Genomic DNA, 13,019 nt, shown 5'->3' with positions numbered 1-13,019 from the left:
GCTTAATCTAACACGGAGCTATGCGAGTGTTTTCGCTCGTAGGTACACTCTTTAGCGCCTGCCTGAGTTGATGACACTGTGCATGCAAAATTAAATAAAAAATTAAAGCGGTAATACATTGGTAATACACTTAGTGAGGTCACAACTTTGTGAGGTTTTGTTTCGGCATTTTTCACAGGCTTTAAGCAAGGTAGCAGTAGCAGGTTAAATTAAAATAACACTTAGTTACATTGTAAAGGCTTTTCATCATAATATAGTTTTTCACACGCTACCTGTGAAATGGTCCATCTCTAGCCTGCAATAAGCGTAGCGAGCGTAGGTTGATGGAAAAATAAAATATTAAATGAATGATTTACTTATAGGATTGGACCACCGAAAAGTTATGGTTTAATAATTAAGTCCTTAATAATTATTATTCTTTGTATTGGCGTCACTCAGAAAAGCAGGTATTATTTAAATATTTTTATCGAATTATTGGAATGTCCTCTCCAAAACCAACACAAAAAAACACAAGTTTAATGTGTAAGGTTATCCGAGAGTTTTAATCTAAACAAACTAATGCCAAAATAAATAATTTAATTAGAGCGTGATTGCTATCACAACATCTAATTATTCAGTTCACAATCCAAATACCGAAAATATGCGATATCGCTCCGAATCTCGGAAGGAGACTAAACTAAAACCTTCGAAACACCCGTATTTATGCAAGTTCAATCTTGTTGGCCTCCTAGTAACAGATTGTATGACATCGAATGAGCCAAATATCGATTTTACCAAACTACCTTCATCAGCTAAATTAATAATTTTATATTATTTTTGACAACTCAAATCAACTTTTTAAAAATAACCTTACAGTTCGGCCGTCCTGAATTTAACACGTCCTCGTGTTTCTAATCAATCTTGTCATGTCAGTCGCGGGCTTCCTTGCCCTAAGTCAAATCCAAATCATGGGCTATCCTGCCCTCCGTCAAATCATTAAAACCTACACTTGAACTGCCGAACTCTCAGTTTTAATATCCAGTCAACAATAAATCCAAACGACTAACTTCTCATTCGATGTATACAAAATCTGAACCACTTAATACAAATTACTTTCCACTTAACAAAAGACTAAATTCTTTAAAAAAAACTTAAAATTTTAATCACCAAATCAAACTCAATAAAATTCTTAATCAAATGTGGGTTGTTTACAAAAAGATACCAAAGCGAAATTAAGGCAACGTGAGACACATCCCGCTTCTGAATTATTGGCGTCACTCAGAAATGCAGGTATTATTTAAATATTTTTATCGAATTATTGGAATGTCCTCTCCAAAACCAACACAAAAAAACACAAGTTTAATGTGTAAGGTTATCCGAGAGTTTTAATCTAAACAAACTAATGCCAAAATAAATAATTTAATTAGAGCGTGATTGCTATCACAACATCTAATTATTCAGTTCACAATCCAAATACCGAAAATATGCGATATCGCTCCGAATCTCGGAAGGAGACTAAACTAAAACCTTCGAAACACCCGTATTTATGCAAGTTCAATCTTGTTGGCCTCCTAGCAACAGATTGTATGACATCGAATGAGCGAAATATCGATTTTATCCAAACTACCTGCATTAGATAAATTAATAATTTTATATTATTTTTGACAACTCAAATCAATTTTTAAAAATAACCTTACATTTGTTTAAAATTATGTCCTAATCGAATGTCGGCCCCGGCAAGTGCGAGTCGGACTCGTACACGGTTCCGTACCATCGTACAAGATAAAGGTAACACTACTTGTGTTTTTTTTTTTTTAATTTGCATTGCAGTCATTTTTTTTTTATAATTTGTTATAATAGCAGCAAAGAAATATACCTAAACAGTAAAGATTTCAACCCACTACCAATTTCAACTCATGAGATACAGCTCACTGACAAACAGATGGATAGACGGACAGGCCAGGCTTAGCAATAGGGTCCTATATTGGCATCTTTCGGGTACGGAACTACGGAAGCCTAAAAACTATTATTAACTAGCTGATACCCACGATTTCGTTCGCGTGGACACAGGTTTTTTAAAATCCGGAAAAAAAGTCCAGGATAAAAATTAACAGCTAGGTATGTGTTGTTAAATATTGGGACGGGAAGGCACTAGGGATATTCAAATGATAAAACAAGGAACACCTACTTGATCTCCAGCGCTGATCTTGCATGGATGCACTAGGGGTTCAGACTTTTTCTTCTGTATTTGCAGTCACAACTCACTACACTCACAAAACACATGCTGGCCAGCTTGATTGTTTGATTCGGGTATTTCGGTCACATGTTAGTCCAAAACTTTAACTTTTTCGAGCAGCGCACGTACGCGTTCTAGCAGAAATCGCCATCTTGCCTATCGTCCTGTTGCGTTTCATTTCACGCGCGTCTATTTGACGGGAAAGTTTGAATGGGGGGCAGGAAATGGATTATATATAAAAGATAAGTGATATATTAACAATAAAAATAAAAGAACCTGATAACTTGGTAACAAAAACTAAACATTCTCCCCCCGAGAAAGGCTAAAAGCCTTTATCCCTTAAACATTGAACTAATTTAAAGGAAGCCGACACAGTTTGACAACAGGTCGGACCAAAGAACCAGTGGACGTTAATAATTTTACCACCCTAACTACCCCATCTCTCCCAGGTAGCAGCTCGTTAATTCTAGCAAGCCTCCATTTAAGTGGCGGCAAATTCTCCTCCTTAATTAAGACTAACTCTCCAACGGTAGGAGGGTCAGTAGTGGCGGTCCACTTGTTTCGCATTTGAAGGGTGTGGAGATACTGCTCACTCCACTTAAGCCAAAACCGCTGGGACATTGCCGTAACCAACTGATAGCGGTTTAACCGAGAGTCCGGAATATGATGCCAATCATACTCGGGAACTGCCAAAAGCGACCTGCCGATAATAAAATGAGCCGGAGTCAAAGCTTCTAACTGATCCGGATCTTGAGATAAAGGGCATAAAGGCCTGGAGTTCAGCACAGCCTCAATTCTGACCACCAAAGTTACAAATTCCTCATGCGTTAAGGTTTGATCTCCCACAACCCTTTTTAGTAAGGTCTTAGCCGACTTAACAGCGCTTTCGAAAAGCCCGCCAAAATGCGAAGACGCGGGAGGATTGAACTGCCAAATGACTCCCAATTGGCCAGCTTGATGGGTCAAATTATCTTGCACTTCCTGAGCCCGCAAGAACCGCTGTACCTCATCCAAATGACGGCTGCTTCCAACGTAATTTCCCCCACCGTCTGATCTTATCCGAAAAGGTAAACCGCGCCTCGCCGAAAACCGGGAGAAAGCCGCTAAAAATCCTTCCGTCGATAAATCTCCAACCACTTCCAAATGTACGGCCTTTGTAGCAGAGCAGACAAATACGCACAAATACTCTTTTAAGACCTTGGCTTTTCGTAAACGAGAAGATTTAATTGCGAACGGACCCGCAAAATCCGTTTGCACCGTATGAAACAATCCAGTGGCATTTATCCGGTCAGCTGGTAAGTCAGACATAAAAGGCTCGTCTGGCTTGGCTTTAGTCCTAAAACACTTTACACACTTAAACAACTGGCTTCGAATAGCCTGCCGAGCGGAAATGACCCAAAATTGTTTTTGTAGGATTGCCTGAAGGGCAGTTGCTCCCACATGGCAACATCGCTCATGATGATGCACAATTATCAAGGATGTTAGGACATGAGACTTGGGCAAAATCACCGGATGTTTAGCCTCGAAAGGTAAACTAGATCGTTCAAGTCGACCTCCCACCCGAAGTAGTCCTGACTCATCAATAAAAGGGTTCAATCTTCTTAAGCCCGTGGAACACATTCGTTTGTTAGAAATTGCTTCAATATCCTTGGAAAAGGCGTCTGCCTGGACTAACCGAACAAGCCGTTCTAAAGCTTGTTTACGTTCTATCACTGTTAAGGGACCCGTGATTCGGCTAGTCGGGTTTTTACAGTTCGACGCAAACCGAATGCAATACGCGGTCACCGCTATTAACGTGGACAAAGAGCTGTACTTGGCCATGAGAGATGTATCCGATACGGCAACCGCCGACACAGTGACGTTACCGCCCCTCCGCAAACCGGGCAATGTGTCAACCGGATCCACCAGATTAACCGGCCAATCACCTTCGTCCGACAACAGCCACGGTGGACCCCACCACAGGTCATGAGACCGAAGTTCGTGCCCCTTACAGCCTCGGCTGGCAACATCTGCCGGGTTCCCCTCCGAGGGCACGTATCTCCATTTAATATCCAAACCACTATTGTTGATTTGGGTCACTCGGTTTCCTTCAAACGTTTGAAGCCGATGAGGTGGATATTTCAACCATGAAAGAGCTATCGTGCTATCCGACCAACCAAAAATGTCATGCACGACAACTTTATCGTTAATAGAATCTAAGACGTATGTTAGCAATTTGACTGCTAACCCTGCCGCCGATAGTTCCAACTTAGGTATGGTTAGTTTACTCTTTATCGGAGCGACCTTAGATTTAGCCATCATTAAAAAGATTCGAACCTGACCACTCGTAGTCACAGTACGAATATAAACTGCGGCGCCAAAAGCCTTTTCCGAGGCGTCCGAGAATCCATGTAACGAGCAATGAACGACCTCGTCAGCTAATACAAACCGATTTATCCTAAGGTTTTCTATGGCGGGGAGGTTATTAAATATGTGAGTCCATTCCTTGATAATTTCTGGCGGTGGACATTCATCCCAGGTTAACTTCAGCAGCCAAATCTGCTGTAACAACAGTTTCCCTTGTAAAATCACAGGGGTTATCCAACCCATGGGGTCAAACATACGAGCGAGGACGGACAAAATGGCTCTTTTTGTCCAAACCGCGTCTGGATCCAGATTCGTGTGGTAAGTAAAGATATCCGCAACCGGATTCCATTGAATTCCTAGGATTTTCACATAACCAGGACCGTCCGTGTCAAATAAGTGGGGCTTCTCTCGATGATCTGAGGGAATATCCTCCAAGAGGTGTTCGTCGTTTGACATCCATTTGCGCAGTTCAAATCCGCCCAAGGACAGCAGGTGAATTATGTCCTTCTTTAACCGTTGAGCTTCGGCTAAAGTAGGAGCTCCACTTAGAATATCATCCATATACACGGATGTTTGAAGCACCCGAGCTGCCTCTGCTAATCCGGAAGCATCCATCTCGCCTTGGTCAGACTCGCCTTTAGGCGCACGTGACTCATCCTCCGCGAGCTGGCGTAGAGTCCTTATAGCTAGATACGGACTACATTTCATCCATAGGTCGCTGGTTCAGATCCGGCTCGAAGGACCAAATGTTAAATATTGGGACGGGAAGGCACTAGGGATATTCAAATGATAAAACAAGGAACACCTACTTGATCTCCAGCGCTGATCTTGCATGGATGCACTAGGGGTTCAGACTTTTTCTTCTGTATTTGCAGTCACAACTCACTACACTCACAAAACACATGCTGGCCAGCTTGATTGTTTGATTCGGGTATTTCGGTCACATGTTAGTCCAAAACTTTAACTTTTTCGAGCAGCGCACGTACGCGTTCTAGCAGAAATCGCCATCTTGCCTATCGTCCTGTTGCGTTTCATTTCACGCGCGTCTATTTGACGGGAAAGTTTGAATGGGGGGCAGGAAATGGATTATATATAAAAGATAAGTGATATATTAACAATAAAAATAAAAGAACCTGATAACTTGGTAACAAAAACTAAACATTCTCCCCCCGAGAAAGGCTAAAAGCCTTTATCCCTTAAACATTGAACTAATTTAAAGGAAGCCGACACAGTTTGACAACAGGTCGGACCAAAGAACCAGTGGACGTTAATAATTTTACCACCCTAACTACCCCATCTCTCCCAGGTAGCAGCTCGTTAATTCTAGCAAGCCTCCATTTAAGTGGCGGCAAATTCTCCTCCTTAATTAAGACTAACTCTCCAACGGTAGGAGGGTCAGTAGTGGCGGTCCACTTGTTTCGCATTTGAAGGGTGTGGAGATACTGCTCACTCCACTTAAGCCAAAACCGCTGGGACATTGCCGTAACCAACTGATAGCGGTTTAACCGAGAGTCCGGAATATGATGCCAATCATACTCGGGAACTGCCAAAAGCGACCTGCCGATAATAAAATGAGCCGGAGTCAAAGCTTCTAACTGATCCGGATCTTGAGATAAAGGGCATAAAGGCCTGGAGTTCAGCACAGCCTCAATTCTGACCACCAAAGTTACAAATTCCTCATGCGTTAAGGTTTGATCTCCCACAACCCTTTTTAGTAAGGTCTTAGCCGACTTAACAGCGCTTTCGAAAAGCCCGCCAAAATGCGAAGACGCGGGAGGATTGAACTGCCAAATGACTCCCAATTGGCCAGCTTGATGGGTCAAATTATCTTGCACTTCCTGAGCCCGCAAGAACCGCTGTACCTCATCCAAATGACGGCTGCTTCCAACGTAATTTCCCCCACCGTCTGATCTTATCCGAAAAGGTAAACCGCGCCTCGCCGAAAACCGGGAGAAAGCCGCTAAAAATCCTTCCGTCGATAAATCTCCAACCACTTCCAAATGTACGGCCTTTGTAGCAGAGCAGACAAATACGCACAAATACTCTTTTAAGACCTTGGCTTTTCGTAAACGAGAAGATTTAATTGCGAACGGACCCGCAAAATCCGTTTGCACCGTATGAAACAATCCAGTGGCATTTATCCGGTCAGCTGGTAAGTCAGACATAAAAGGCTCGTCTGGCTTGGCTTTAGTCCTAAAACACTTTACACACTTAAACAACTGGCTTCGAATAGCCTGCCGAGCGGAAATGACCCAAAATTGTTTTTGTAGGATTGCCTGAAGGGCAGTTGCTCCCACATGGCAACATCGCTCATGATGATGCACAATTATCAAGGATGTTAGGACATGAGACTTGGGCAAAATCACCGGATGTTTAGCCTCGAAAGGTAAACTAGATCGTTCAAGTCGACCTCCCACCCGAAGTAGTCCTGACTCATCAATAAAAGGGTTCAATCTTCTTAAGCCCGTGGAACACATTCGTTTGTTAGAAATTGCTTCAATATCCTTGGAAAAGGCGTCTGCCTGGACTAACCGAACAAGCCGTTCTAAAGCTTGTTTACGTTCTATCACTGTTAAGGGACCCGTGATTCGGCTAGTCGGGTTTTTACAGTTCGACGCAAACCGAATGCAATACGCGGTCACCGCTATTAACGTGGACAAAGAGCTGTACTTGGCCATGAGAGATGTATCCGATACGGCAACCGCCGACACAGTGACGTTACCGCCCCTCCGCAAACCGGGCAATGTGTCAACCGGATCCACCAGATTAACCGGCCAATCACCTTCGTCCGACAACAGCCACGGTGGACCCCACCACAGGTCATGAGACCGAAGTTCGTGCCCCTTACAGCCTCGGCTGGCAACATCTGCCGGGTTCCCCTCCGAGGGCACGTATCTCCATTTAATATCCAAACCACTATTGTTGATTTGGGTCACTCGGTTTCCTTCAAACGTTTGAAGCCGATGAGGTGGATATTTCAACCATGAAAGAGCTATCGTGCTATCCGACCAACCAAAAATGTCATGCACGACAACTTTATCGTTAATAGAATCTAAGACGTATGTTAGCAATTTGACTGCTAACCCTGCCGCCGATAGTTCCAACTTAGGTATGGTTAGTTTACTCTTTATCGGAGCGACCTTAGATTTAGCCATCATTAAAAAGATTCGAACCTGACCACTCGTAGTCACAGTACGAATATAAACTGCGGCGCCAAAAGCCTTTTCCGAGGCGTCCGAGAATCCATGTAACGAGCAATGAACGACCTCGTCAGCTAATACAAACCGATTTATCCTAAGGTTTTCTATGGCGGGGAGGTTATTAAATATGTGAGTCCATTCCTTGATAATTTCTGGCGGTGGACATTCATCCCAGGTTAACTTCAGCAGCCAAATCTGCTGTAACAACAGTTTCCCTTGTAAAATCACAGGGGTTATCCAACCCATGGGGTCAAACATACGAGCGAGGACGGACAAAATGGCTCTTTTTGTCCAAACCGCGTCTGGATCCAGATTCGTGTGGTAAGTAAAGATATCCGCAACCGGATTCCATTGAATTCCTAGGATTTTCACATAACCAGGACCGTCCGTGTCAAATAAGTGGGGCTTCTCTCGATGATCTGAGGGAATATCCTCCAAGAGGTGTTCGTCGTTTGACATCCATTTGCGCAGTTCAAATCCGCCCAAGGACAGCAGGTGAATTATGTCCTTCTTTAACCGTTGAGCTTCGGCTAAAGTAGGAGCTCCACTTAGAATATCATCCATATACACGGATGTTTGAAGCACCCGAGCTGCCTCTGCTAATCCGGAAGCATCCATCTCGCCTTGGTCAGACTCGCCTTTAGGCGCACGTGACTCATCCTCCGCGAGCTGGCGTAGAGTCCTTATAGCTAGATACGGACTACATTTCATACCATAAGTAACCGTTGTTAAGGCAAACAATTGCAAAGGTAGCTTCGGTGATTCCCGCCAAAATATTAACTGATACCTTTGATCTTCCCGTTGAATCTCAATCATACGGTACATCATCCGGATGTCCGTAGAAAACGCAATTTTGTGGAGCCGAAACCGACAGATAACCTGCATAACGTCATGCTGTAATTTAGGACCAGCATGAAGGCAATCGTTCAGAGAAACCCCCGTTGATGTAGGACAGCTGGCGTCAAACACCACTCGAATTTTCTCCGATCCCGCTTTAAATATCCCATGATGAGGAATTACATAATGAGATGCTTCAAGATCTCCACTGAAAGGAACCATGTGCCCCAACTGCTGGTACTCCCGCATGAAGTCCACGTATTTGCTGCTTAACCCCGGATTCGCCTGGAGCCGCTTCTCCAAAGCGTGAAACCGTCTACGTGCTTGGTTTTGAGAGTCCCCCAACTCAGGATGATCCGCTAGAAACGGTAGCCGCAGTGCGTATCGTCCTGTTGCATCCCGCTGGTGGGTCTGTTCAAAGTGAACTTCACATGGCTCTTCCTTTGGATCCTTCATCTTGACAGGCACCTCCTCCACCTCCCAAAATACGGCAACCGCCGACACAGTGACGTTACCGCCCCTCCGCAAACCGGGCAATGTGTCAACCGGATCCACCAGATTAACCGGCCAATCACCTTCGTCCGACAACAGCCACGGTGGACCCCACCACAGGTCATGAGACCGAAGTTCGTGCCCCTTACAGCCTCGGCTGGCAACATCTGCCGGGTTCCCCTCCGAGGGCACGTATCTCCATTTAATATCCAAACCACTATTGTTGATTTGGGTCACTCGGTTTCCTTCAAACGTTTGAAGCCGATGAGGTGGATATTTCAACCATGAAAGAGCTATCGTGCTATCCGACCAACCAAAAATGTCATGCACGACAACTTTATCGTTAATAGAATCTAAGACGTATGTTAGCAATTTGACTGCTAACCCTGCCGCCGATAGTTCCAACTTAGGTATGGTTAGTTTACTCTTTATCGGAGCGACCTTAGATTTAGCCATCATTAAAAAGATTCGAACCTGACCACTCGTAGTCACAGTACGAATATAAACTGCGGCGCCAAAAGCCTTTTCCGAGGCGTCCGAGAATCCATGTAACGAGCAATGAACGACCTCGTCAGCTAATACAAACCGATTTATCCTAAGGTTTTCTATGGCGGGGAGGTTATTAAATATGTGAGTCCATTCCTTGATAATTTCTGGCGGTGGACATTCATCCCAGGTTAACTTCAGCAGCCAAATCTGCTGTAACAACAGTTTCCCTTGTAAAATCACAGGGGTTATCCAACCCATGGGGTCAAACATACGAGCGAGGACGGACAAAATGGCTCTTTTTGTCCAAACCGCGTCTGGATCCAGATTCGTGTGGTAAGTAAAGATATCCGCAACCGGATTCCATTGAATTCCTAGGATTTTCACATAACCAGGACCGTCCGTGTCAAATAAGTGGGGCTTCTCTCGATGATCTGAGGGAATATCCTCCAAGAGGTGTTCGTCGTTTGACATCCATTTGCGCAGTTCAAATCCGCCCAAGGACAGCAGGTGAATTATGTCCTTCTTTAACCGTTGAGCTTCGGCTAAAGTAGGAGCTCCACTTAGAATATCATCCATATACACGGATGTTTGAAGCACCCGAGCTGCCTCTGCTAATCCGGAAGCATCCATCTCGCCTTGGTCAGACTCGCCTTTAGGCGCACGTGACTCATCCTCCGCGAGCTGGCGTAGAGTCCTTATAGCTAGATACGGACTACATTTCATACCATAAGTAACCGTTGTTAAGGCAAACAATTGCAAAGGTAGCTTCGGTGATTCCCGCCAAAATATTAACTGATACCTTTGATCTTCCCGTTGAATCTCAATCATACGGTACATCATCCGGATGTCCGTAGAAAACGCAATTTTGTGGAGCCGAAACCGACAGATAACCTGCATAACGTCATGCTGTAATTTAGGACCAGCATGAAGGCAATCGTTCAGAGAAACCCCCGTTGATGTAGGACAGCTGGCGTCAAACACCACTCGAATTTTCTCCGATCCCGCTTTAAATATCCCATGATGAGGAATTACATAATGAGATGCTTCAAGATCTCCACTGAAAGGAACCATGTGCCCCAACTGCTGGTACTCCCGCATGAAGTCCACGTATTTGCTGCTTAACCCCGGATTCGCCTGGAGCCGCTTCTCCAAAGCGTGAAACCGTCTACGTGCTTGGTTTTGAGAGTCCCCCAACTCAGGATGATCCGCTAGAAACGGTAGCCGCAGTGCGTATCGTCCTGTTGCATCCCGCTGGTGGGTCTGTTCAAAGTGAACTTCACATGGCTCTTCCTTTGGATCCTTCATCTTGACAGGCACCTCCTCCACCTCCCAAAATTTCTCCAATATAGCATCCGTGTTAGCAAAATAAACTTGTACCGAGGATTTAGATTCCCTAGTAACTTGACATGCCCCCTGTAAAATATAACCAAATATGGTATTCATGGCCCATGGCAACCCCTCAGGTCGGATAATCTCTCCACCCAGAAAAATGTCCCCCAGGAGATCCGCCCCAATGAGCATGTCAATTTTGGCGCTTTTATAAAATTGATCATCAGCCAACTGCAGCCCCGGATAGCAATCCACCAACTGACTGGGTAGTGACCAACTAGGCAGATCATCCGCTACCTTATTCAATACCAAAGCGGTTGTCACCAACACTGGGTTATCAACGTGACGTGGGGTAATCCTGACTATAACACAGCCTTTATACCCGGATAACAGGTTTCCCCCTACCCCCCGTACATCCACAGAACCCGACTTTTGAACCTTCAATCCCAACCGGGATATACATTTTTCCGAAATGAAGGTACTTTGACTACCACTATCCAACAAAGCACGGACTTCATGATAATTCCCATATTTGTCCAAGACATGCACCACAGCTGTAGACAATAACACCGTGCGCTGAGCACCTACCGCTGCTGAATGCAAAACATTAACCGCATCCGACTTTCCCTCATTTGGTGAACCCAATTTAGAACCCCCCGTACCCGGTGGAGCCGAACCAGAGCCAGTAGAGCCGCTCCCTACAGACCCTTCATCCAAATGAAGCAAAGAATGATGTTTCCGAGAATTACAGGTCCCGCAAGATAATTTGACCTTACATTCATTAATATGATGCCGATGGAAACACCGAAAACACAACCGTTTTTCAATAATAAAGTTTTTCCGTGCTGCTACATTCAGCTTATTAAATTTCTCACAGTGATTTAAATAATGAACCCCGTTACATAGAATACACTGAATCGATTGTTTTTGCGTTTGGTTTCTTGAATACGCCACGTGCACTTTATGCTGCTGAGTAGAATTTGTTGAGCTGGTACCCCTTGAACTTGAATTAGTAGTCTCTAGAATTTGAACCTCCTTGGTTAAAAATGTGATTAAATTTTCAAAGGTTGGCAACCCCTGGCCTCCTCCAAATTTATCTTCAAATTGACGCTTAAGCGTAATGTCTAATTTGTTTAAGTTAATATACAACAGCAAATAGGACCATTCTTCCGTCGGAAACTTTAACTTCTGCAATCCTTTGCTAGTCTCCATCAACACATTTAAAAACGATTTTAAAGAACCCAAATTTTTTGTTGCCGGAGACGCCGACATCATAGTGTGAAGTAATTTATCGGCCTGCAACCTTGGGTTGCCATACCTTGACTTTAAAATATCCAGCACAACCGGATAATTTTCCCCGGTAATTGACAAATGTTGTACCAAACTCTTCGCCTCTCCACTCAGAGCCCCGCACAAATAATAGATTTTTTGTGTGCTAGACAACTGATTATCATTCCCTACCATTGCTAAGAACAAATCCATAAAATACTCATATTCCTCTATCTTACCACTAAAGCTTGGAATTTGCACCTTAGGTAGTAACAGATTCGGTTTATACGAATGACTTGCTGAACCATCGCTTTTACTTGCAGTCGCCTTTGGCAGTTCCGAGTCCTCAAAAAGTTCGGCATATTTCGCCTTAGATGTATAATAAGAATTACTAATTTCTTTGAACACTAACATGTGTTTTCCCTGATCAAACTCCGGTCCCGATTCCGCTGCCAATTGGACATGCAATTCCTGAAAATCCTCAAATAGTTTTTCCAAATCGGCACATCTAGCTTTAAACAAAAGCTTATTCTCATTTGAAGCCAACACCACCTGAGAGAGAGAGCGTATTGTCTCAAAATTAGAAACGGTCATATCATAACGCACTTTAGTCATTAACTTTTTCCCACCCATGGTTAAAGTTTAATAATTAATTACCTTAATATTTTAAGACTAAAGCCACCCTAATTAACCAATCAAATCACCAATGATTAATTCCAATATTAATAAAACCCAAGAAAATTTTCCAAAATTAGCTTAGTGTGGAACCGCCCTTATTTTCAAGAATTGAAAATACCTAATAAGGACAACCACGAACTACCATTATTAGGGAAACATGCGTC

At 43.8% G+C, this 13,019-nt stretch overlaps 1 protein-coding gene across 1 annotated transcript; it reads right to left on the bottom strand.

The window, feature by feature from the left end:
• Positions 1-2,126: 2,126 nt before the first annotated feature.
• Positions 2,127-11,415, bottom strand: LOC123870470. Its single transcript, XM_045913796.1, has 3 exons — positions 10,906-11,415; positions 5,371-9,075; positions 2,127-2,404 (listed from the first exon to the last, which is right to left on the bottom strand). The coding sequence occupies exons 1-2, from the start codon at positions 11,098-11,100 to the stop codon at positions 5,770-5,772; spliced, it is 3,501 nt and encodes a 1,166-aa protein (XP_045769752.1). The 5' UTR covers positions 11,101-11,415; the 3' UTR covers positions 2,127-2,404; positions 5,371-5,769.
• Between the last annotated feature and the right edge of the window lie 1,604 nt (positions 11,416-13,019).

Source organism: Maniola jurtina, chromosome 12 (assembly GCF_905333055.1).
Source record: "Maniola jurtina chromosome 12, ilManJurt1.1, whole genome shotgun sequence".
In the NCBI taxonomy this organism is placed as follows: Eukaryota; Metazoa; Arthropoda; class Insecta; order Lepidoptera; family Nymphalidae; genus Maniola; species Maniola jurtina.
The sequence above is the reverse complement of the archived record's forward strand: the minus strand, read 5'-3'. Positions and strand labels throughout refer to the sequence as shown.